The sequence below is a fragment of the Hypanus sabinus genome, chromosome 2 (genome assembly GCF_030144855.1).
Source record: "Hypanus sabinus isolate sHypSab1 chromosome 2, sHypSab1.hap1, whole genome shotgun sequence".
NCBI lineage: Eukaryota > Metazoa > Chordata > Chondrichthyes > Myliobatiformes > Dasyatidae > Hypanus > Hypanus sabinus.
In genome coordinates this window covers 191,070,981-191,098,177 of record NC_082707.1, presented here as the reverse complement: position 1 = coordinate 191,098,177, position 27,197 = coordinate 191,070,981, and the positions used below count along the sequence as shown (strand labels likewise).

The following is a 27,197-nucleotide window of genomic DNA, read 5'->3' as shown; positions in this document are numbered from 1 at the left end:
AGGAATCCAGAGCACTGGAAGAAACCCACATCGTCACAGGGAGGATGTACAAACTCCTTGATAGAGCTGCAGCATTTCCTTGTGACTCTGGAACTCATGTCACCGACCAATGAAGGCCAATACACCATATGCCTTCTTAACAAACCTATCGACTTATGCGTGTATGTGCCTTTGCTCTCTGGTGCAATGATATTTTACTGCATTGTTCCTTCAGCTGAAGGAGTCCAAGCGAGCAGTGAACAGCCTCCACAGCATCGTGAGTGATGATGATGACGATGTGGAGAAGGTCAGCTGGAGCGGAGAGCCTGTTGGAAGTAAGGATTGTGGCTATCAATTACTCCTGTCTCTTGCTCACTTGACCTCACACTTTGAGCTCTATGACCAGTCTTCACCATCTCTCTCTCCCTCTTCCTGCCCTACTCTTTCTCTGCACTCCTTCTTCCCTGCATGCTTGCCCATACTCTCCGCAGGCAGTATCTACAACCACCAGTTGTTCCCTGTCACTCGCATCTCCTTGTTTACTGCACAGCTCAATCGCTTACAAACCTCCCTCACGCTCCTCTCCGCACAGTAGCACATCCCCCTCACTTACTCTGCCTCTCTCTACTCCTTTGCTCTTCCAACCCCTTTGCCCACACCCTCCTCACCTATTCTCCCTCACTCAACCCCCTTATTTCCCCCCTTTCGCCCACCTCCCCACTCACCCACACAGACACTCCTTTCATCCTCAGTTCTCTCCTCTCCCACAGAATGATGATATATTTTTTCTTCAGTATCTGTTTCTTTGCCAAATTCTGAGTCCCTTATGGAAACAATTTATGTGAGAATGAGCCATCGCAGCTCTGCACTGTTTCAAAGCTCCTCATAAGTAGGTTAAGACTTATTGAATATTAGCTGCTCTTGGGCCCCATATCTAAGAAGGGATGTGCTGGCACTTGAGACAGTCCAGAGGAGGTTCACGAGAATGATCCTGAGAATGAAAGGGTAAATGTATGAGGGATGTTTGATGGTTCTGGGTCTGTACTTGCTGGAGTTCAGAAGATTGCTGTGGAGGGGGTGTGGAATCTGATTGAAGCCTACTGACTTTTAAAAGGCCTAGATAGAGTGGATGGAGAGGATGTTTCCAATAGTGGGAGATTTTAAGACCAGAGGGCATAGCCGCAGAATAGAAGGACGTCCCTTTAGAACAGAGATGAGCAGAACTCTCTTTAACCAGAAGATGTTTAATCTGTGGAGTTCATTGCCAAAGACAGCTGTGGATGTATTTTGTTGTTTAATAAGGCTGTCAAAAGTTATGGGAGAAGGTAGGAGAATGAGGTTGATAGGGATAGTAAATCAAACATGATTGAATGGCGGAGTAGACTCGATGGCCCAAATAGCCTAATTCTGCTGCAATGCTGCAATCTTGGAACTTAGGTAGTACAATAAAAGCACCATTGTAGGAACTCTTCACCCCTTCTCACTGTGAAGTGTTTAGAAAGTAACATCTGAGCAGACTTGGCAGCAAAAATATTGAAAGAATCTGTGTTGTAAATCCAAGGAAGGGCTCTGCTTGTAGCTAAGGAGCTTCCAGATTGTGTATTTCTTTCCTCAGGTATTTCCTGGTCAATCAAAGAAAATGCAACAGGGGGCCGATCGGGAGATCTCAGGGAGTTGTCTGCCTCAAGGTCTAGCTCGGACACAATGCATCAGACTACTTCCAAGCCTGCCTCCTCTTATTCTCTAAGCAGCTTTTTCAAAGGTAAATGACTTTGGTTTGAGGTCTTGTGTGAATGCTGGTAGGAAAAAAAATCAGTGGGTCCTCCAGGTTCTCCCTTATTTGTGGTGGCCAGAGCTTTGAAACTGGGAACTTCTTCTTCCACCTTCTGGAAGAGAGGACACAAGAATGAGTGGTGGAGTAATCGATAAGGTGAAAGATTATGAAAGGGTACTGAGGGACATGGATCATTTGGGAAGTTGGGAGGAGCAGTGGCAGATGGAGGTTAATTCAGACAACTGTGAGGTAATACACTTTGAAATGATAAATACTGCAAAAGATGGAACAGCCCTCTGGAATGTTGTAAATATAAATAAGATCAGATAAAGATTTATTTGTCACATGTACATCAAAACATATAGTGAAATGCGTTGTTTGTGTCAAATCAAATCAATGAAGATGGTGCTGGGAAGCCCGCAAAGTTTATAACCCTTTGCAACTTTTTCCCATACTGTGCATTGGTGCCTCCATACCAAACAGTCAGAATAGTCTCCTCGGGACATCTGTAGCTGTTTTCTAATCTTTGGTAACATATCAAATGTCCAAAATTCTCAATGAAGTTTGGACCCTGGCGCACCTTCTTCATGATTGCATCAATGTGTTGGGCCCAGGATAGATCCTCTGAGATGTTGATACACAGGAACTTGAAGCTGCTCTCTTTTCTGCTGCTGACCCCTCAGTGAGGACCGCTGTGTGTTCTCCCGACTTCCCCTTCCGGAAGTCCACAGTCCATTCCTTGGTCATACTGACATTGACTGCAAGGTGGTTGTAATTGTCCTTGGCACATGTAAAAAATTCTGTAAAGCAAAGATGCTTTCAAAAATAATGAATTGAAAAGTTTCTAAATAGCAAAAGAATTACAATAAAGAGCTAAATGAAGTAAAAAAACTAAAATGAAGTCAATATTTGATGTGACTACCCTTTGCCTTTAAAACTGAATCAATTCTCTAAGGTACACTGTCATCCAATTTCGTAACAAAATTGTCTGGTAGGTTGTTCCAGGCATCTTGGAGAACATTTCCTTCAACTTCCCTCAGATCACCAACACACTAGGGGCAATTTACAATGACCAAGTGACTTATCAACCCTCATGTCTTTGGACATGAGGAAACCCATGCAGTTATAGGGAGAATGGGTAAATCTCCTCGTAGACAGCACCCATCGGGCAGAAGGTACAAAAGCCTGAAGGCATCAGGTTCTAGGACAGCTTCTATAGAATGTTCCCTCGTATGTTATGATGGACTCTTAAACCTTATTACCTATCTCGTTGTGATCTTGAACCTTACTGTTAGGATGCACTGCACTTTATTCTGCACTCTTATCTACCTCACTACTCAGTTGTAAAGCATCAGTGGTTCCCAAACTTTTTTGGGTTACCGCCCCCTTGGCTCCTAGACCAAATCCCCAGCGACCCCTTTCATTTTTTGGCAGTTACTTAAAAAATATTACGAATTTTGATTTATGATGCACAGTGAAAGAAAATAGGAACTTCAAATTCAAAACAGTGATAAGTAATTGCAAAAATTATTCAAATATATTTAAAACTACAAATAAATGTATTTCTTTAGTTAATTACGTTTTGGATTTACATTGTACATTTTAAGTTTTAGATTTGTCTAAAGCAATTTTAGAGAGTAGTAGTCCAACTATTCACTACTACATTGCATTTTCACCTTTCAGTGAGGTGGGTGGGCTTGGTGCAGTGATATCAGCTTCTCAACATCAGGCTGAGTGTCATTCAGAACGAGTCTCAGATCCCCACGTTCAGTAATTTGCAGTGTTACATACCCCATGGGTATCTTCTGACTGTCTTATGACCAGGATGTAATTGAGTATCTGGTGAGCATGATGTAATGGTCTTGTGATGGTGGGGTGATGTAATTTCCCGCCAGTGTGAGGTCACGTGATGACATGTTCCAACAGGTATAAAATGGGAAAGCCTGCTGTTATGCAGGAGGTTTTCTGTTGAGTCGTCATTTAATTTGTCATTTACTCCGTTATGCTGTGTATTTGTCTCATGACACAGTTTCGTTTTAAAGTGGAGTTTTACTTTCTACTGTAAGGTACAGAATCGTTGCGTCAGCAGTTTTGCTGATTGCTGCCAGTTTGTTTGATGTATCTTTGATTTAATTTTAAAGTCTAAGTATTGGAGAGTGAAGACTTTCCTGAAGTATGGGAACCCGAAGGATTGAGTAAAGTTGGTGTCATCGGCGGTTTACTACAAGATCAACCTTATTGAATCTTCGTTCAGGAAATAGTGACCTGCATCTGAGATAGCGCCTACTTGTAAGAGTAGAAAGGTTTGTGCAGTGTTCATTCGCCAAGAAAAAGGTTATACTGGAAAGACTCTAATCCGCCTAATGTTTTTTTTATTGGCTCTCCTCCATTATGTCATGTCTAAGGTTGGAGAAAATTAGAAGCCGGACGTTTGATACATCTTTTAATTTTGAACAAGTCTGGCGATCCTTTATTCAAAATTTTCAAATGATTCAATTTATTTATTTATCTTTCTTTATTCTCTTTAGGGAAAATCCTTATCTGTGAAGGTTCAGAGGTGATTGGAAGGATGTTTTCTCTCTGTCTTTTTCTTCTAATTTTATCCTCAAATTGACTGCCCAATCTTTCTTTTTTTTCTTCTTTTTCATTTTAGTTTAGTTTAGTGTTTTTTTTTTCCTTTTTTATTAATTAAAATTTCCAATCTCTTTTTTATGATTTGTTAAGAGGAGTTGTGGTTTCTTGATTATATTGTATACATAACAGCATAACATTTAACCTATCTGATTTTGACAATATATACTTTTATTTTACTGCTATTTATACATCTTTTGTATCATCTGTTTGCTAAACTTCTCCTCTGATTTGTATATTTTTTTACTGGAAAAAAGATTGAAAAATGAAATGAAAGAAGAAGGTCAGTTCCTTTAAGCCATTTTTATTTCCTTCGTCGTGAATCCTTCGGATAAGGCATATTTCGGGTGGGATCAGCAGTAACGTCACATTGTCTAGGAATTTGTTACTTCAGGAAAGTCTCTCCTAATTGACTGTATAAATCACTTGGACTTTCATAGTTTCTACTTTTAGGACTGTGTTCACCTTTACCACTTTAAGAACTGCCGTATTCCACAATTGCCGTATAGGAGTTAACTTCCGGTTAAGTTAGTAGTTTGTTTACTTTTCATTTTTGCTGTGCAGAGTTTAATAAATGTTAATTTGTCTTTAAAAACCTGACTTAATTCTATATTCATTGTTGCTGGACACGTACCGTAACAGCAGTCTGTTTTGTTGCTTTGAAAGAAGTTGGTTGACTGCACTGAAACCACACTCCACTAAATATGATGTTGGAAAGGCAATAAGGAATATTTTCACCTTTTCCCACAGTGTAGGATAACATTCAGAGATTTCTTTCTGCAATCACATTTGGGGTGATCTTGGGATCAGAGGGATCTTGGGGTCCACACCCATAGGTCCTTCAAAGTTGCCGTGCAAGTTGATAGTGTGGTTAAGAAGGCCTTCATTAGTTCCATGACGTACGAGTTAAAGTCCCAGATGTAACTCTCCAGATCTATTCTCAACATGAATCTAAATAGTTTCCCTAGGTTGGTATTTAAAGGCAAGAGTCTCCATGAAGTAATGGGACTCATGTTCATAACTGTAAGCATGGGTCCAGTTAAATATGAGATGGGAAATACTCAGGATCAGGTTTAATATCATTGGCCTATGTCATAAAATTTGTTATGCAATAGCAGTACATTGCAATACATAGTAGTAAATTAGAGTGAGAACTATATATTAAAAAAGTTCAATATGTAGTACAAAAAGAGAAGAAGAAAGTACAGGTGGCCCCCGTTTTTCGAACATTCACTTTACAACAGCTCGCTGTTACGAAAGACCTACATTAGTACCTGTTTTCACTAACCAAAGAGGATTTTTGCTTTTACAAAAAAAGACACCCGCTTTATACATGTGTTTACCTTGAGAAAGACTACCATGACCATGAAGCCTTGTGTGGACAGTTTGCGTAGGCGTGTACATGCCGATTATTTTTCTCCAGATCGATCTAGGCTCACTGTCTTCCCCATTCTGATAAGTGAAACTACACCATACATACGATATTTCTACTATATATAGGCTGTATATTTATCATATCATTCCTGCTTTTACTATATGTTCATGTTATTTTAGATTTTATTTGTCATTTGGTATGATTTGGCAGGTTATATTTTGGGTCTGGGTACGCTCAAAAAATTTTCCCATATAAATTAATGGTAAATGTTTCTTCGCTTTATGACATTTTGGCTTACAGAGGGTTTCATAGGAACACTCTACCTTCAGATAGTGGGGAAACATGTAGTGAGGTAGTATTCATGGGTTCAATGTTCATTCAGAAACCAGATAGCGGAGGGTAAAAAGCTATTCCTGAATCTTTGAGTCTGTGCTTTCAGGCTCCTGATGGTAGTAATGAGAAGAAGGCAAGTGAAGAGGGCTGTGGTAAAGTCAGTGTATTCTGAAACTGGGTAAATGTAGTTATGATAAAGGGAAACACCAGCTTTCAGTCTCTTCTCTGTACTCGCCTAACCTTTGGATTGTTTTATCCTGCAGGTAAAAGGGATTCTTCAAGTGGTTTATTTGGGATCAGCCGGCCTGGGAGTTTCCAGACACTTTCTGATTGTAAGTACTTTTTTTTGGCTTTACAGTTATTTGGGCCATTGGTTAATCGAGGCAGCCACTCATTTGGAATAACACAAAGAACAAAAGCAAATTGAGAAAATAGTGTCAGTCACTTGCATGTCATGTGGCTTAGAGAAAATAGTTAAATAATGTTACTTGCGTGTTTGTGTTAATAAAATCAGTGATTTTTGTCACTGATGGTTGGTGAGTAATATACGGTATGACAATTCAGAACTGTTTTGCTCACTGTGGTGTCAAGCATTCTGACTTGAAGATATCAGATATGGGTGGGAGTGAAGATGAAACAATTCCACTACTTCAAGTTAGGGGGATTTGTCAGATTGCATGGGGATTGTGAGTGAACAACCCTTTTCAAGTTCAGCCACAAATTCTCAGTTGGTTTGAAGTCTAGACTCTGACTTGGCCATTCCAGGACATTAACTTGTTGTTTTTAAGCCATTCCTGTGTAGCTTTGGCTTTAGGCTTGGGGTCATGGTCTTGCTGGAAAACAAATGTTCTCCCAAGTCGCAGTTCTCTTGCAACTTGCATCGGGTTTTCCTCCAGGATTTCCCCGTATTTTGCTGCATTCATTTTACTCTCTTCCTTCACAAGCCTTCCAGAGCCTGATGCAGTGAAGCATCCCCACAGCATGATGCTGCAAGTGCCATGCTTCATGGTAGGGATGGTGTGTTTTTGATGATGTGTGGTGTTTGTCTCACGCCAAACGTAGCGTTTAGTCTGATAGCCGAAAAGCTCAATTTTGGCTTTCTCTTTGCCACTCTCTCATAAAACTGCAACTGGTGAACCATCTGGGCAACAGTTGCTGATTGCACATTCTCTCTCATCTCAGCCACTGAAGCTTGTAATTCTTCCAGAGTTGTCATAGGTCTCTTGGTGGCCTCCCTCACGAGTCCCCCTTCTTGCATAGGTGGATTTACAGCTGTGCCATATTCTTTCCATTTCTTGATGATTGACTAACCTGTACTCCAAGGCTTATTCAGTGACTTGGAAATTTTCTTGTATCCATCTCCTGACGTACTGTTCAATAACCCTTTCGCGGAGTTGCTTGGAGTGTTCTTTTGTCTTCATGGTGTGGTTTTTGCCAGGATACCAACTCACCAGCATTTGGACCTTCCAGATACAGGTGTATTTTTACTACAATCAATTGTAACACCTTGACTGCACACAGGTCTCCATAAAAAATCTCAATTTAACTAATTATGTGACTTCTAAGACCAGTTGGCTGCACCAGTGATGATTTGGTGTGATGTAATGGTGTGCTACACGCAGCGCTAAAATTACGACACGGAGTCGGTAACTGCAGTCGAAGGAAAAACATTATTCGAAATCCTCAGCCTCACTTTTAAGCCTCCCTCAACCTGCCCCCCGTGGCGCAGAGGCTCCAAAGCTCTGTGCTCGCAAACCCCCGTAGGCTATCTAACTATGAGCCGGTTCGGATGTGCCAGGAAATGGGTCCCCACATAACCCCCCCCCCCCCCCCCAGAACCGGCGATACACCCCCCAATGTCCACAGTCTGGGCCAGAACCTGCTTGGGAGGTCGGCCTCTGCGTCGAGGTGCCGGAAACTCGGCCGGTTGCGCCAGGTCCACATGGGCCGGTTTGAGGCGGTCCACCGTGAAAACCTCCTCTTTCCCCCCAATGTCCAGCATGAACGTGGACCCATTGTTCTGGAGCACCATAAACGGCCCCTTGTATGGCCGCTGCAGCGGTGGCCGATGCCCGCCCCTTCGTACAAACACAAACTTACAGTTCTGTAGGTCTTTGGGTACGCAGGTCGGGTGCTGCCCGTGCTGTGAAGTGGGTATGGGGGCCAGGTTACCGAGCTTCTCGTGTATTCTGCCCAGGACTGCTGCGGGATCTTCCTCTTGCCCCCGTGGGGCTGGTAGGAACTCCCCGGGGACGACCAGGGGCGCGCCGTATACCAACTCGGCCGACGAGGCCTGCAGGTTGACCTTGGGCGCTGTGCGGATGCCGAGTAGGACCCAGGGAAGCTCGTCCGCCCAGTTGGCTCCTCGCAGGCGGGCCATGAGGGCCGACTTCAGGTGACGGTGGAAACGCTCCACTAGCCCATTCGACTGTGGGTGGTAGGCAGTGGTGTGGTGCAGCTGAGTCCCCAAAAGGCTGGCCATAGCCGACCACAGGCTGGAGGTGAACTGGGCGCCTCTGTCGGAGGTAATGTGGGCCGGTATACCAAAGCGAGATATCCAGGTGGCGATCAGGGCTCGGGCGCAAGATTCGGAGGTGGTGTCGGTGAGCGGGACCGCCTCTGGCCATCTTGTGAACCGGTCCACGATAGTCAGGAGGTGCCGCGCTCCGCGCGACACTAGCAGGGGGCCCACGATATCCACATGAATGTGGTCGAAACGCCGGTGGGTGGGATGGAACTGCTGCGGTGGGGCTTTGGTGTGCCGCTGCACCTTGGCCGTCTGGCAGTGCATGCACGTTTTGGCCCATTCACTGACCTGTTTGCGGAGTCTGTGCCAAACGAACCTGCTGGAAACCATCCGGACAGTTGTCCGGATGGAGGGATGCTCCAAGTTATGAATGGAGTCGAAAACACGGCGCCGCCAGGCTGTCGGGACGACGGGACGGGGCTGGCCGGTGGCGACGTCACAGAGTAGGGTCCTCTCACCCGGGCCCACGGGGAGGTCCTGGAGCTGCAAACCTGAGACTGCGGTTCTATAACTCGGAATCTCCTCATCCGCCTGCTGCGCCTCTGCCAGTGCCTCAAAGTCTACCCCTTGGGAAAGGGCATGAACGGTAGGGCGAGAGAGCGCATCCGCCATGACATTGTCCTTACCCGAGACGTGCCGGACATCCGTCGTGTATTCAGAGATGTAGGACAGGTGGCGTTGCTGGCGGGACGACCAGGGGTTGGACGCTTTCGTAAACGCAAAGGTAAGCGGTTTGTGGTCCGTGAACGCGGTGAAGGGCCGACCTTCTAGGAAGTACCTGAAATGCCGGATTGCCAGGTAGAGCGCCAACAGTTCCCGGTCAAAAGCACTGTACTTGAGCTCGGGTGGCTGCAGGTGTTTGCTGAAAAACGCCAGGGGTTGCCAGCGACCTGCGATGAGTTGCTCCAGCACCCCACCGACTGCCGTGTTAGATGCGTCCACTGTGAGGGCGGTAGGGGCGTCCATTCTGGGATGTACTAGCATTGCGGCATTCGCCAAAGCTTCCTTCGTTTGAACGAAAGCGGCGGCGGACTCCTCGTCCCAGGTAATGTCCTTGCTAGGACCCGACATCAGGGCGAACAGGGGGCGCATGATCCGGGCAGCTGAAGGGAGGAAGCGGCGGTAGAAATTGACCATACCTACGAATTCCTGAAGTCCTTTGATCGTGGTGGGTCGGGGAAAGTGGCGGACCGCATCTACCTTAGCGGGCAGAGGGGTTGCCCTGTCTTTAGTAATCCTGTGGCCCAGGAAGTCAATGGTATCGAGTCTGAACTGGCATTTGGCGGGGTTGCTTGTAAGACCGTACTCACTCAGTCGGGCGCAGAGTTGACGGAGGTGGGACAGATGCTCCTGACGACTGCTGCTGGCTATGAGGATGTCATCCAAATAGATGAACGCGAAGTCCAGGTCCCGTCCCACCGCGTCCATTAACCGCTGGAACGTCTGTGCGGCATTCTTCAGGCCGAACGGCATGCGGAGGAACTCGAAAAGGCCAAACGGGGTGATGAGCGCCATTTTGGGGACGTCGTCAGGATGCATCGGGATTTGATGGTACCCTCGGACGAGGTCTACCTTGGAAAAGATCCGTGCGCCGTGCAGGTTTGCTGCAAAGTCCTGAATGTGCGGCACAGGGTAGCGGTCCGGTGTGGTAGCCTCCTTCAGCCTGCGGTAGTCGCCGCACGGTCTCCAGCCTCCCGTTGCTTTGGGCACCATGTGCAGGGGGGAGGCCCATGGGCTGTCGGACCGCCGGATGATCCCCAATTCCTCCATCCTCTGGAACTCCTCCTTCGCCAGTCGGAGCTTGTCCGGGGGAAGCTGCCGAGCGCGGGCGTGGAGGGGTGGTCCCTGGGTCGGGATGTGGTGCTGTACGCCGTGTCTGGGCATGGCCGCTGTGAACTGCGGTGCCAGAACCGATGGGAAATCCGCCAGGACCCTGGTGAAGTCGTCGGACAGCGTGATGGAGCCGAGGTGAGGGGCTGGCAACTGGGCTGCACCCAGGGAGAATGTCTGAAAGGTCTCGGCGTGTACCAGTCTCTTCCTGGGCAGGTCGACCAGTAGGCTGTGAGCCCGCAAAAAATCCGCACCCAGAAGCGGTTGGGCTACGGCGGCCAGTGTGAAGTCCCACGTGAACTGGCTGGAGCTGAACTGTAGCTGCACCTGACGGGTGCCATAGGTCCTTACTGTGCTGCCATTCATGGCCCTCAGGGGGGGACCCGGTGCCCTGCTGCGGATGTCGTAACTCGTCGGAGGTAAAACGCTGATCTCAGCCCCAGTATCGACCAAAAACCGACGTCCCGACCTTCTATCCCACACATACAGGAGGCTATCCCGATGGCCAGCCGGCGTAGTCATCAGCGGCGGCTGGCCCTGGCGTTTCCCGGGAACTTGCAGGGCGGGTAACAACGGCGGGCTTCAGCGCCCCACCGCTGGTGGTAGAAGCACCAGTGTTCATTGGGCCGGGGGTTGGCGGGCTCTGCGGCCGTGCCAAGACTGGTTTGCTGCTGGGAGCGTGGCTGGGAGATCTGTGCGATGGACGCCCCGCTCACCTTTTTGGCGTTCCACAGCAAGTCCGCCCGGGCTGCCACCTTCCGGGGGTCACTGAAATCCGCGTCGGACAGCAGCAGGCGTATGTCCTCGGGCAGCTGCTCCAGGAATGCCTGCTCAAACATGAGGCAGGGTGTGTGTCCGTCGGCGAGAGACAACATCTCATTCATTAAAGCCGATGGAGGTCTGTCGCCCAAGCCATCCAGGTGCAGTAAACGAGCAGCCCGCTCGCGCCGTGAGAGTCCGAAAGTCCTGAGGAGCAGGGCTTTGAATTCCATGTACTTGCCGTCTGCCGGGGGCGACTGTACGAACTCCGCGACCTGGGCCGTTGTGTCCTGGTCGAGGGAGCTCACCACGTAGTAGTAGCGGGTGTCTTCTGTGGTGATCCGGTGAACGTGGAATTGGGCTTCGGCTTGCTGGAACCATAGGTTCGGGCGCTGTGTCCAGAAACCCGGCAGTTTCAACGAAACCGCATGAACAGAGGCGACGTCGGTCATTTTTGGTCCAAAAATCGGTTGGACCGTCGGGGTCACCAATTGTAGCGGTGTGCTACATGCAGCACTAAAATTACGACACGGAGTCGGTAACTGCAGTCGAAGGAAAAACTTTATTCGAAATCCTCAGCCTCACTTTTAAGCCTCCCTCAACCTGCCCCCCATGGCGCAGAGGCTCCAAAGCTCTGTGCTCGCAAACCCCCGTAGGCTATCTAATTGTGAGCCGGTTCGGATGTGCCAGGAAATGGGTCGCCACAGTGACATATTAAAGGGGGCGAATACTTATGCAATGAACTATTTGTGTTTTCTGTCATTCCATCATAGTTGTTTATTATTTGTCTCAACTCCATTCTCCCCGTTAACTTGGATGCTCTTATTAATCAAGAGCCTATCAACCTCCACTTTATATATACCCAATGACTTGGCTTCCACAGTCATCTTTGGTAAGAATTCCATAGATTCACGTTCCTCTGGTTGAAGAAATTTCTTCTCTTCTCAGTTCTAAAGGATAGTTTGATGCTGTGCCTTCTGCTCCTCGACTCACCAACTATAGGAAGCATCCTGTCCATATCCACTCTCTCTAGGCATTTCAATATAAGGAGGGTTGTGGTGGAGGAAGCTCTCTATCGGGTCCTTCACAAGAAGCTGTATATTCTTGTCCAGTGGAGGAAATTAGGAGCTGATCACTTTAATGATTAACAAAGGGAAAGGTGAAAGGGATTTAACAAAAAAAAAGCATTTTGCTTCATTGTATGCAAAGTTTTGGTCACTCTCCAATTCTCTGCCCAGCTGTCACAGGCATACCCTCCGGATATGCACCTGATCTACGTAAGTCAAAGGCAGATTATAAGGTTCGTATATTTAATCTGTCCACTACTCACGTTACAAGCTAGTCCTGTTTTATGGTTTTAGTAATTATAAACTTGAGAATTGGAAACAGGAGTTGTCTAGCTCGTCCTTCGAGTCTGGTTCACTATTCCATGGATCACATCAAACCCATTTTTCTACCCATTTGCACTGTCCCACAGTTTCCTGGCCATCCAATAATCTATCCCTATCAGTCATATATATTCTTAACAATGTGACTGTCCAGGTTTGAGAATTTTGAAGATTCTATGAAACTGCTTTTCTTTATTTCACTCCCAAATGTTCAACCCTTTTATTTGTGACTCACTTCTTCTATTTATTCAGGACAAAAAGGGAGAGGGTAGAGCAAGACATTGAGAAGGGAGGGAGAAGAGCTAGGGGAAGTTGCTTTTTCCACTGAGGTTGGGTGTGATCAGAACTAGAGGTCATAGGTTAAGGGTGAAAAGTGAAACATTTAAGGGAAATCTGAGGGGAATTTCTTCACTAAGAGAGGAATATGAATGTGGAATGAGCTGCCAGCAGAAGTGGGATGAAGGTTCAATTGCAGCATTTAAGAGAAGTTTGGATAAGTACATGGATGGGTGGGGTTATGGAGGCCTGTTCCTGGTGCAGTTTATTGGGACTAGGCAGAATAAAGGGCCTGCTTCTGTTCTGCAGTGATATATTACTCTATAGCTCCCGCAGTACAACCATCAGAACAGTATGCATTGCTCCAAATGCGGCCTTACCCATATCTTGTATATCTGTAACATGATATCCCAATCCTGTACTCAGTATCCTGAACAATGACCACACAGCTTCTTCGCCACCTGTTTCACGACTTTCCTCACCCCCAGAAAGGTCTAGGACATGAGATTTTCTTATTCATTTCATTGTAATTAGAAAACAGATTCAGACATTAAAAGTAATAAAATTTGGATATATGCTTATTGTTTTTGATTATTGAAAATATTGTCTAATAATATTAGACAACTGGTTCCTTATTTCACATTTCTTCTCCTTTAAGATCCTGATAATTTAAACAAAAATTATGTTGCCATTTAATACTAATGGGTTGGTTGTGTAAAAATAATTGTGGAGCTTGTTACGATTATGATTGTGGAAATTCATTGTGTGTTTCCCGTTGCCTTTCCACAGGACTTTTCGACGGACTGGAGTCCAGAGCAGACAGTTAGACAGATGCAGAAAGGACGAGTATGATGAAATTATTGCAGATATTCTTCTCTTCCCCCATCTTTTCTCTTGCTCTTTTCCTGAAGACCTTGCCTCCTTTCCAAAGGCACCGGACACTTGTCTTCTCCTTGGTCCAGCAACCATTATCTCTGAGTATTAAACCAAGGGTATAGTTAGAGTTGAATCAAGTTGGATTCTGATCCTTGCTTGTTATTCACCTATGATTGCTATCTGAGATTGTTAGATAACAAGTTCAGTCTCTTCAGTTCCAGAGGCTGTCACCAGTTGTAGAGGCCAAAAGCCATCCTAAAGAGAGTAAAGTGACATCCATGAAAATACCAGTCTTTGTCCAATTGCAGCAAGCATCATAGTAATTTGTAATAAGCCCCTTGCTGAGAACCAGCAGCCATGGCCAGTTACAATGAGCCAGTGGTCGGGGCTAGTTTCAGGGATCCAGTGGCCAAAATTCATTGGCCATATCCCATGGTGTTAATCTAGTAACCAAGGTCCACTGGGCATGGTCAATTGCAGTGAGTCAGTGCCCAAGGCCCAGTGCTGATGAGCCAGTGGCCGTGGTTGACTCAGTCCTTGCTGTAAGTTGTTTCTGGAAAGGAAACGGAAAGACAGGTTCAGACTGAAAGTATTTTTCAGGACAGACACACACACACGAACTGTGCACCTTGTCCTACCTGACTCCTGTACTGATTTTGTTTTCAGATGTACTCCTTAGAGAGGTTTCGTTCTCTGAAAGACAAACTGCTTCTTGTAGATGAAGCTGTGCAAACACACGATGGAAATGTCATCACTGCTGTAAGTGTTTGCTGGGAATTTCATTTGAAGTTGATAGCTCTTTGTCGACACGTGAAAGAAATCTTGATCAGTCCATGTGTAATGTATCATAAATTTTATGGACACTTTTCTGGGAATGAATATTATTCTTTTGGAGAAGCTAAACACGATTACGGCACACACTTATATAATATCCAAAGAATGATTCCGCTCGTGTTTCTTCAGGCAGGGTTGTAGATTCCATTTGATCTGTTTAGAAAGCAGACGAGCAATTGGCCATTAAACTGAGAAGAAGAGAAACTTCTTTAAGAGCCTTTAGAATTCTCTCTACATAGAGGGATGTCGATACTCAGTTGTGGAATGTTGTTAAAGCTAGAAGTACAGGACTGTAGAGATTTAGCGCAAGCAGCTGAAGGCAAATCTCAGTTTATAATTGTTACGTTGACCAAATTTCTCCAGAGAATGTGTCTCTGTTCATGGTTTGCCTAGCCTCCCCAAATAGTCTAAAATCCAGCAGGGTGAGTGGAGCTGGACTGGAGGATAGAAGTGTCGTGTTGAATTATCGGTTTTTGTGCTGTTAAAAAAAAACAATATACATCCCAGTGAAGGTGCAGTGGAGAGGCAACATCATCTGGCTTGGAGTGGGAAAAGCAAAGCAACAAAAAAAAAGAGCTGCTGGAGGAACTCATTTGGAGGGGATGATGTTGGAAAGGGTAAGTGGGATAGAGAAGTTGATGTTGTGAGAGCTGTTGGAAATGAAAAGGGTTCAAAGGTTCATTTTATTCTATGCATGTACAATACACTCTGACATTAATCTTTTCCAGATAGTCATGAAATGCCGAAAGACTACGGGAGTTGTAAGAAAACGTATCAACTCCTCTGCACCCCCCGGCATAAAAAAGGAAAAGGAACAAAACTCGCAGACCCAAAGTCCCCCACCCCTCCCCGCAGAAGAAAAACAGTAAGAGTAGCTTAAAATCACCCTCCCTAGAGAAAAAAACAGTGACAATAACAATCCCCGTACTCATCACTGGCAGAAAAGAACAGCGACAATAGCATCAAAACTCCCAACCCTCCCCCCACACAAAAAAATGAATAGATCACCCACCTGCGAATCGGCCACTAGAGAGAAAACACTGAGAAACTGAAGAAGCCCAATATAAAATACAGTACAGTAATCACATAAATCTCAAAATATTGAAAATGTCTTTCCGTCAGCATATGAGGAGAGCGGTCATGCGAACTCATTCTTCCATGAAGAGTGACCGCCATGCTGGACCCAAATGCTGCTGATCTGGCTGCTGACCATCGTCGCCCTGGTAGCCTCTGTTGTGAGCGATAGCTGATCCCCTCCGCATTCCCCTTGATGCTTCAATCTTCCTTGCTGCATCAAGATGGAGTCGCTCATGACCCCGCGCTCTGTCTCTGGTCTTTTCCACGAGCCAGCTCGTGTTCTTGGTCCTTTACAGGTCTCCGTCTCTGATCTTCTCCGCAAGGCAGCTCTCCGGACACAGCAGAGCGCTAGATTATTTGATCGAGTTCCAAATCGCACATCACAGGCTTCAATAGTTTCTGTAACAGAAACAAGACAAAAAGAACAAACAGAAGGCATAGAAAAAGTGAAATAATTGAAGAGATTAGCTATCTGAAAGATGTCGCCTGAGGACTTATTTGCTGATGTCATCTTGGACAGGAAGACGACGATCAAGAGAGGGGAATAAATCAGAGGGGGTTGTCCAAGAGCTAGAAGAGTGTTGAAGATGTGAGAAAGGGTCCTCACTGTGAAAAACTGGAGGTGGTTAGAACATGTTGCAATATTATGTACCAGGAGATTCTATCTCAATGCATCACTTCTCCACACACATATGAGAAAGGGGTTGATCTACAGAGACCTGTATCCCCTTGAACTTAGAGATGTTTTCATCAAAATATACAAAACTTTTCAGGGTTCTGCAATGTACCTGTGGGGATGATTTTTCCTTTGGTTGGTATTTAAAATGCTTTATAACTTGCAGCATACTTGATCCTCCCAGCTGAATGTATGGCATGGTGAAGGAGTACTCATTTTCTGACTTAGCATACTTCTCTCATTGGGTTACCCCTGGATTACACCTATGTTTGAACTACTTACGTTAATTAAGAAGGGCAAATTACCTGTCTAATACTTGTATTTGTGGAGACCAGGTCGTTGGGTGTATTTAAGGCAGAGATTGATAGATTCTTGATTGGATGCAGCATCAAAGGTTACGGGGAGAAGGCCGACAAATGGGGTTGAGGTGGGGAGAAAAGAACCAGCCTTGATTGAATGGCAGAGCAGACTCGATGGGCCAGATGGCCTAATTCTTCTCCTATATCTTATGGTATTCGAGTCAATATGTGCAAAAACTTTTTTTTTTCCTTGCAGATTTTGATCTTCCTGAAGAAAACATTAAACAAAGGTAATTTGGTATTCACCCGTTTGTGATGTTTAGACATCAGCATTGTGATGAATTTGAAGGGTTATCTATGAGTTAGCTTGTTCTCCAAATGGGTAAGATGAATTTACTGATACCAGTTGTTTTACTGGGTAATTCAGTCTCAGCCTGATAACTGCTGGGGTGATATTGGAGGATTCAAGTTTTTGCATGCATCAGGGAAGGAGGTAGATCAGGGATCAGCTTTATTCACCATATACATTTACATGTGTTAGGAAAATGCTGTGCTGTGTTAACACCACATGCGACAAAAAAAATCAACATTCAACAGTTATAAAGAATTTTTAAAAATAATGTTAGAGGTTAAGGTATGGATATGGATTGAAACATGCATAAATACCAGCATGTATATATTTTCAATGTAAACAGCTCTATAAAAAGTGGTTGAAGTGTTTACAGTGTAGTACAGTGACTGAGGTATTAGATAGAGAGGGGAGAGGGGGCTAACTAGAATGGTTGATCAGATTAACTGTTGAGGGAGAAGAAACTTTTAAGACGGCATGAAGTCTGTTTTTTGTCTTACTAGTCCTATAGTGCTTTCCAGTAGGGAGCTTTTGGAAAACACAGTTTCCTGGGTGTGTAGTGTCCATAATGATTTATTTTTCCTGCCTGATTTATTTTTCTTTGTCCTGGACATATATATGATTTGCAGTCATGGTAGACTGCAGCCAATCACAGTTTTCTGCTGTTTTCAATATTATAGACAATAGACAATAGGTGCAGAAGTAGACCATTCGGCCCCTCGAGTCTGCACCGCCATTCTGAGATCATGGCTGATCATTCACTATCAATACCCAGTCCCTGCCTTGTCCCCATATCCCTTGATTCCCCTATCCATTAGATATCTATCCAGCTCCTTCTTGAAAGCATCCAGAGAATTGGCCTCCACCGTCTTCCGAGGCAGTGCATTCCACACCTCCACAACTCTCTGGGAGAAGAAGCTCTTCCTCAACTCTGTTTTAAATAACTGACCTCTTATTCTCTTTTTCAATCTTTTTATTGATTTTCACATATACACAAAAAAAAATAACATAATAATAAGTAAATTATAAATACAATAGACTTGAAATCACATTGATAATAAGATAATAATATCCTACTAAACATCAACAAAAGAAAGTACCTTAATCAAGTCCACATGATTATATGAAAAAAAAACAAATAACCATTAAAAAAGAAAAAAAAAATATTAAAAAATATGTGAGAAAAAATATATATTAAAAAAAATAAAACACTAAACTAAACTAACATAGGCAATAACAACAGTTTACAAGTATAAGATAGTGTCAAAGAACTCCGGAACTCCATACCTGAACATGAATAAGCAGAAAGGTCCGGAAAAGGCCAAATTAATTCATATGAAAATGTCGAATAAACGGTCTCCAAGTTTCTTCAAATTTAATTGATGAGTCAAAAATAGTGCTTCTAATTTTTTCCAAACTCAGATAAGAAATAGTTTGAGAAAGCCACTGAGATGTAGTAGGAGGATTTACTTCTTTCCAATTTTGTAGTATAGACCTTCTGGCCATTAATGTTACAAAAGCAATCATTCGTCTGATTGAGGGGGAAAACTGATTGCCATCTTCATTTGGTATGCCAAAAATTGCAGTAATAAAATGAGGTTGTAAATCTATATTCCAAATTGAGGAAATAGTAGTAAATATATCCTTCCAATAATTATGTAAAGTGGGACATGACCAAAACATATGGGTCAATGAGGCCACTGCTAAATGACATCTGTCACATAGAGGGTTAATATGAGAATAGAATCGAGCAAGTTTATCTTTAGACATATGAGCTCTATGTACAATTTTAAATTGTATTAAAGCATGTTTAGCACATATAGAAGAAGAATTAACCATTTGCAAAATTTTTTCCCATTTATCTGTTGATATGTTGTATTGAAGTTCTTTTTCCCATTCTTGTTTAATTCTAACTGATATTTCTGGTTGTATCTTCATAATCATATTATAAATAAAAGCTACTAATCCCTTCTGACAAGGATTTAAGATAAAGATCAAATCTGTAGTGTCCATCAAAGTTGACCTCTTATTCTCAATCCATGCCCTCTGGTACTGGACTCTCCCAACATCTGGAACATATTTCCTGCCTCAATCCTATCAAATCCTTTAATTATCTTAAACATTTCAATCAGATCCCCTCTCAATCTCCTCAATTCCAGCGTGTACAAGCCCAATCTCTCCAAACTCTCTGCGTAAGACAGCCCTGCCATCCCAGGAATCAACCTAGTGAATCTACACTGCACTTCCTCAATTGCCAGAATGTCCTTCCTTAAACCTGGAGACCAAAACTGTACACAATATTCCAGGTGTGGTCTCACCAGGGCCCTGTACAAATGCAAAAGAACATCCTTGCTCTTGTATTCAATTCCCCTTGTAACAAAGGCCAACATTCCATTTGCCCTCTTCACTGCCTATTGCACTTGCTCATTCACCTTCATTGATTGGTGAACTAGGACCCCTAGGTCTCTTTGCATTTCTCCCTTACCTAACTCGACACCGTTCAGACAATACTCTGCCCTCTTGTTCCTGCTTCCAAAGTGGATAACTTCACATTTATTCACATTGAATGACATCTGCCAAGTATCTGCCCACTCACTCAGCCTATCCAAGTCTCCCTGTATTCTCCTAACGTCCTCTTCGCATGTCACACTGCCACCCAGTTTAGTATCGTCAGCAAACTTGCTGATATAGTTTTCAATGCCCTCATCTAAATCATTGACATAAATCGTAAAGAGCTGTGGTCCCAATACAGAGCCCTGTGGTACCCCACTAGTCACCTCCAGCCAGTCTGAGAAACACCCATTCACTGCTACCCTTTGCTTTCTATCTGCCAACCAGTTTTCTATCCATGTTGAAACCCTGCCCCCAATGCCATGAGCTCTGATTTTACTCACCAATCTCCTATGTGGCACCTTATCGAATGCCTTCTGAAAATCTAGGTACACAACATCTACTGGCTTACCCTCGTCTAACATCCTTGTTACACCCTCAAAAAACTCCAACAGATTAGTCAAGCATGATTTGCCCTTGGTAAATCCATGCTGGCTCGGCCTAATCCTATTTCTGCCATCTAGATGTGCCACTATTTCGTCCTTAATAATGGACTCAAGCATCTTCCCCACGACTGACGTTAGGCTAACAGGGCGATAGTTCTCCGTTTTCTCCTTCCCTCCCTTCTTGAAAAGTGGGACAACATTAGCCACTCTCCAATCTTCAGGAACTGATCCTGAATCTAAGGAACATTGGAAAATGATTACCAATGCATCCGCAATTTCCTGAGCCACCTCTTTTAGAACCCTCGGATGCAGACCATCTGGACCCGAGGATTTATTAGCCTTCAGTCCTACCAGTCTACTCATCACAGTTTCTTTCCTAATGTCAATCTGTCTCAATTCCTCTGATATCTTATGACCCTGGCCCATCCATACATCTGGGAGATTGCTTGTGTCCTCCCTGGTGAAGACAGATCTAAAGTATGCATTAAATTCTGTTGCCATTTCCCTGTTTCCCATAACAATTTCTCCCAATTCATTCTTCAAGGGGCCAACATTGTTCTTAACTATCTTCTTTCTCTTCACATAGCTAAAAAAGCTTTTGCTATCCCCTTTTATATTCCTGGCTAGACTGAGCTCATACCTGATTTTTTCTCTCCGTATTGCTTTTTTAGCTAAGATCTGCTGTTCCTTAAAACTTTCCCAATCATCTGTATTCCCACTCATCTTAGCCCTGTCATACTTCTTTTTCTTTAATGCTATACAATCTCTGACTTCCTTTGTCAACCACTGTGGCCCCTTCCCCCTCTTTGAATCCTTCCTTCTCATTGGAATGAACTGCATTTGCATCTTTTGTATTATGCCCAAGAATATCTGCCACTGCTGATCCACTGTCTTTCCTGCCAGGGCATCCGCCCATTTAACTTTGGCCAGCTCATCCCTCATGGCTCCGTAGTCTCCTTTATTTAATTGCAACACTGACACCTCTGATCTGCCCCTATCCCTCTCAAATTGTAGATAAAAACTTATCATGTTATGATTACTACTTCCTAATGGCTCCTTTACTTCAAGATCACTTATCAATTCCTGTTCATTACACATCACCAAGTCCAAAATAGCCTCGTTCCTGGTTGGCTCAAGCACAAGCTGTTCCAAAAATACATCCCTTAGACACTCCACAAACTCCCTATCCTGGGGTCCAGCACCTACCTGATTCTCCCAGTCCACCTGCATGTTGAAATCTCCCATAACAACTGCATTACCTTTAGCACATGCCGATGTTAACTCCCTAATCAACTTGTACCCAATATCCACGCTACTGTTTGGGGGCCTGTACACAACACCCATTAGGGTCTTTTTACCCTTACACATTTAACCCCATGCACCTTCTGACCAACCCTCTGGATCTGGATCCCTGCCCCCTGCACACCTAGTTTAAACCCCCCCGAGCAGCACTGGCAAATACTCCTGCAAGAATGTTAGTACCCCTCCGGTTCAGATGTAGACCATCCCTTCGAAACAGATCCCAATGTCCCTGGAACAAAGACCAATTATCCAAAAACCTGAACCCTTCCTTCCTGCACCATGCTCTCAGCCTCATATTAATGTGCATAATCATTCTATTCTTCGCCTCACTCGCACGTGGCACAGGTAGCAATCCCGAGATTGTCACCCTGGAGGTCCTGCCTTTCAGCTTCATTCCTAACTCCCTGAACTCTCTAAGCAGGACCCCCTCACTCACCTTACCTACATCATTGGTCCCTACATGGACCACTACATCTGGGTTCATGCCCTCACTCTCAAGAATAGCCTGCACCCGATCTGAGATGTCCCGGACCCTGGCACCAGGGAGGCAACATACCATCCGAGACTCCCGATCTGCCCCACAAAATCTCCTATCTGCCCCCCTAACTATAGAGTCCCCTAAAACTATCGCTCTCTTCTCTTCCCTCCTCCCCTTTCTAGTTGAGGGTTCAACCTCTGTGCCAGAGGCAGGACCACTACAACTCATTCCTGGTAGGTCATCCCCATCAACAGTATCCAGTACGGTATACTTATTGTTAATGGGAATGGCTGCAGGGGTGCTCTGCTCTCTCTGCCTGCTCCCCCTGCCTCTCTGGACCGTCACCCATCTGCCTACTTCTTGGTTTTTTGGTGTGACTACCTCCTGATAACTCCTATCTATCTCTGCCTCCACCTCCCAAATGATCCGTAGTTCATCCAGCTCCTGCTCCAACTCCCTAACTCGGTCTGATAGGAGCTGCAGCTGGACGCACCTTTTGCAGGTGTGGTCATCAGGGACAACTGTGTTGACCCTGACCTCCCACATACTGCATACAGAGCACACCACTGCTCTGACTGTCTCCCCCATACCTGAACTGGATTAATAGAATAAGTCTAAAAAGCACTCAGCGAGCAATCACACAAGCTTACCGAAGTCCCCTTACGCCGAAGCCCACTTAGCCAAAGCCCAGGACTCTGCTTCCACGGTGCTGCACCAAACCAGGCAGGAATGGCTGATGTCAGAATGCTCTCTATGATGGCAGTGTGGAATTGCAATAGTACATTCTGGGAAAGATGACTTGTTCCAACTGCCGCTCTGCCGAGCCTTTTTGCCAATAAAGGAGATTTGTTCTCCCACATGAGGTCTTGTGAAATAATAAGAAAGCAGCATCTATCATCAGGGACTCCCATCATCCTTGCCATGATCTCACTGTTGCCATCATGAAGGAATGTCATTTCACTCAACTTCACTTGCCCCATCATTAAAATGTTCCCACAACCTGTGGACTCACTTTCAAGGTCTCTTCGTCTCATGTTCTCAATATTTATTGCTTATTATTTATTTATTTTTATATGTGCACAGTTTATTGTTTTTTTGCACATTGGTTGTTGGTCCACCCTGTTGGGTGCAGTCTTTCATTGATTCTATTGTGTTTCTGGTACTTACTGTGATTGTCCACAAGAAAATTAATCTCAGGGTTTTATATGGTGACATTTATATACTTTCCTTGGAACTGTAGAGTTGTTGATGGTAAGTGTTTGGGGAAGAGGCATATTTCTCCTGAGTTCAATATGCATCTATACCATTTTGAGGGCATTCATCTCCAAGCTCCAGGTGGCTAATACCTGAAACATGGCGTCAAAGATGGAAGTGGAAGCAGATATGATGAGTAACACTTAAGAGCCATTTTGATCAGCACATGAACAGGCCGAGAAAGGGGGGGATATAGACTCTGTGCAGGCAGATGGGATGAGTACCGACAAAGGGTCTCAGTCCAAAACATCAATTGTTTATTCGTCTCCATTGAAGCTGCCTGACCTGCTGAGTTCTTCCAGCATCTTGTGTGTATTATTCTTGATTTACAGAATTTGCAGAATCTCTTGTGTTTGGGATTAGTTTAGGTTGGTATCATTGTAGACATAGACTGAAGGCCAGCATTGTAATGTGTGGTTATTTGAGTTACTGTCACTTTCTTGTCAGTTTGAGCCAGTCTGGCCATTCTCCTCTAACCTCTCTTATCAACAAGGTGCTGCTTGCTAGATACCTACTGTTTTTCATACCATTCTCTGTAAACTCTAGAGACTGTTGTGCATAAAAATCCCAGGAGATCAGCCGTATTGAGATACTTAAGCCACCCAGTCTGGCACCAACAATCATTTCATGGTCAAAGTCACTTAGATCACATTTCTTCCCCATTCTGATGTTTAGTCTGAATAACAACAAACTTCTTGGTCACATCTGCATGCTTTTATGCATTGAGTTGCTGATACATGATTGACTAATTAGGTATTTCATTAATGTGCAGGTGTACCTAATAAAGTGGCCACTGAGTGTATTTTAACCACCCTGAGCAACGAGAGGGTTAGAAGAAAAAATGGCTCACATTTATATAGCATCTTTTACTTTCCTTTCTGAAAAAAACCCAAAGGATTCTCAACCAGCGAACCTTTGTAATGAAACAAAAAGCATCACCTTATCCATATTTAGCAAGATCCCACAGCAGCAATGTTACATTGACTGCTTAATTTGTTTTAGAGATATTGATTAAGACTTAAATAGAAGCTTTTCTTCAAAATATTGCCACGAGATCTTCTCTTGCTTAGTAGTTATGACACACAGCAGGCCATTCTGTTCTTGAGTCTATACTGGCCCTTGTAGAACAATATTATTAGTCCCATTGCTTCTTCCCTTCCCCTGTACATTTGGAACATTCTTTCTTTCATGTCCTATAACTTCACTTTGATTAATTGGCACTTAACAAAGGGGTTAATTAGAGTGTCCATTTAACCTCTTGGCTCATCTTTAGGATGTGGGAGGAAACTGGAACATTGAGTGGAAGCAGGTGCTGGCTGCATGGAGAAAATGTGCACACTCCACAAAGACAGCCCCAGGGTTCAGACTGATCCCAGATCCCAGGGGGCAACAACTGCTGAGAGAGAGCATACAGAGACTCGGGGCTCACTTTCATGTCGTATCCGAGTGATACGTCCCCGAACGTGCAGCGTTTCCTCAGTACTTGCACTGAAGTGTAGGCCTAGAATTTTGTGGTCAAGGCCCCAAGACAAGAGCTTGTCAAGCGGAAGCAGGCATTCTGGTGTAAAGCCACCAGCTGCATGGGAAGACCTGAATCTACCGTTCTATAGGATCTGAGCTCAGGAGTAGGGCTGAAAGGGTTCTTTGCAAAGATGTGGTCTTTGGATCTATTAGCATTAGGGAAATGGAAGCCACTGTTGAGGAAGAAAAGTCCATTTCATAGCCACCTGTTTGGAGCAGATACACTGGAGGTGGAGGAACTGGGGGAGTAGTATAGAGTCTTTGCAGGAGAAGGTATGGGAGGAAGAGTGGACAAAGTGGCTGTAGCAGTCAGTAGGTCCACAATGGTTGTTAGTTAGCTTGTCCCTTCTGACAGAGATAGATTCTGAAGTGGAAGGGGAGAGCTGACTGACCATGTGAAAGTGAAGTCAGGGTGAAACTGGAATGAAATTGTTGAGTTCTGAATGCGTGCAGGGCAGTCATTCGGGGATCAGAAAAAGAACTGAGGGAGTGGACTCAGGTCGAACTGAAACAAAGACTGTTCCACATATCCTACAAAAAGACAGGCATAACCAGGGGCCATGTGGGTGCCCACAGCCACACCTTTATTCTAGAGGCAGTGAGTGGAGTTGAAGGAGAAGATGTTCATGATGTGAATAAGAGTGGTGGTGGAGGGAATGTGGTTGGGCTTCTCTGCTCAAGGAAGAAGTGGATTTTCATGTTTACAAATTTACACCAACTTGCTGTTGTGGCTAGTTCAGACTTTAGTACTTAACATGGAGCGAGCTTTTAGCTGTTTGTATTACTGGTAGAGTAACAATAATGGAACCAGGATTGAGTAAGATGACCTGTGGGCATTGTGTCCATCACTGAGATCATTGGATAGTTTTGCCCAGTGAAGATGTCTGCCAGCTGGTCGGAAGACCTTACTTTGCAGTACTTGTACCTGAGAAAAGGATTAATGGGTATACTACATGAAGACAATTTCCCACCAGCTTTTTCTTGCATAATCACCTTTTGAGGACAGTAACCTTGTCCTGGTTTTGAAATTAATAGGTCAGGCAGTAATGATGAAGTTTGATATTCTTGTTTGGCCACACAACAGCACTGTTGCATGCAGTGGAGTTAATGAAGCCTATGCACTCTCAAAACGTTAACGGAGCAGTGGAGAACCTTTTGTACAGGGGAGGGGTGGGTTACTCAGGAGAGACCCTCCGGGGTTACTCAGGGTGACATGGTAGTGTAGTAGTTAGCACGATGCTTTACAGTCCAGCGACCTGTGTTCAATTCCCACCACTGCCTGGAAGGAATTTGTACCTTCTCCCTGAGACCACACTGATTTCCTCCGGGTGCTGTAGTTTCCCACCCACGGTCCAAAGATGTACCAGTTGGTAAGTTAATTGGTCATTGTAAATTGTCCCGTGATTAGGCTAGGGTTAAATTGGGGATGGTTGGACAGCATGACTCAAAGGGCCAACTCTCAGCAGTATCTCAATGAATAAATATGCTTCCCTTTAACCTCATGTCACCAAATACTGATGTAAGATCATAAACCTAGACCGTTACCTCTGCGTCTCTCAGCAGATGAAAATAAGGATGTAAGAGACAGAGGCAGATGTGGGGCCATTCAAATGCTTCTACTTGCTCCATCATGGCTGAACTCTTACCACAGGGCCTCTTTCCTGTTCTACCCACATCATCCTTAAATTCATCTGAAAGTCTACTGACCACAGTATTCAGTGACTGAACCTGAACAGTTCTCTTATGTGATAATTCCAATTATTAGTCATTAGCCATATCTCAGAAAGGATGTGTTATCATTGGAGAGAGTCCAGAGGAGGTTCACGAGGATGATTCTGGGAATGAAGGAGTTAACATATGAAGAACGTTTGGCAGCTTTGGGTCTGTGCTCACTGGAATGTGGGGTGGATCTCATTGAAAGCTACTGATTGTTGAAAGGATTAGATAAGGTGGATGTGGAGAGGATGTTTCCCATAGTGGGGTATCCAGAACCAGAGGGCACAGCCTCAAAATTGAGGGACAACCTTTTAGACAGAGGTAAGGAGGAATTTTTTTAGCCAGAGAAGTGAATCTGTGGAATGCTCTTCTACAGACTGCAGTGGAGGCCAAGTCCGTGGGTGTATTTAAAGCAGAAATTGATCGTTTTTTGATCAATCAGGGCATCAAAGGATATGGTGAAAAGGCAGGTGTTTGGAGTTGAGTGGGATCCAGGATCAGCCATGATGGAGTTGGCAGAGCAGACTCGATGGGCTGAGTGACCTAATTTTGCCCCTATGCCTTATGGACAATCTTAGTCATACCCTGGTTGAAGAAATATTTTCCTGTCTCTCTCTGGAAAAGCCGAAATCTTATTTTGAGATATCCAAGCTGTCATTGCCAGTTGAGTCCCTTGACTGCTTAGCTCACCTCTCTGCGCACAGACCCTTTGTTGCTCCCTTTTGTCTTGCAAAACATGTGCGTACCAGCTCTATTACCCCCCCTCTATTACCTCACTTGTTGGCGCGTGGCCTAGTGGGCAAGGCATCAGACTAGTAACCTGAAGGTCACTGGTTCGAGCCTTAGCTGAAGCAGCGTGTTTGTGTCCTTGAGCAAGGCACTTAACAACACATTGCTCTGTGACGTCACCGGTGCCAAGCTGCATGGGTCCTAGTGCCCTTCCCTTG

At 44.6% G+C, this 27,197-nt stretch overlaps 1 protein-coding gene across 2 annotated transcripts in view; it reads left to right on the top strand.

Annotated features, from left to right (window-relative positions):
• Window positions 1-27,197, top strand: part of vipas39 (VPS33B interacting protein, apical-basolateral polarity regulator, spe-39 homolog) — a 92,631-nt gene that overhangs the window by 25,504 nt on the left and 39,930 nt on the right. For both annotated transcript variants that reach the window (XM_059961793.1, XM_059961786.1), the window contains exons 3-9: window positions 215-314; window positions 1,595-1,741; window positions 6,356-6,424; window positions 12,447-12,508; window positions 13,662-13,718; window positions 14,415-14,507; window positions 16,891-16,924. In XM_059961793.1, the coding sequence (XP_059817776.1) occupies window positions 215-314; window positions 1,595-1,741; window positions 6,356-6,424; window positions 12,447-12,508; window positions 13,662-13,718; window positions 14,415-14,507; window positions 16,891-16,924 (562 nt within the window). The remainder of the gene's footprint in view (window positions 1-214; window positions 315-1,594; window positions 1,742-6,355; window positions 6,425-12,446; window positions 12,509-13,661; window positions 13,719-14,414; window positions 14,508-16,890; window positions 16,925-27,197) is intronic.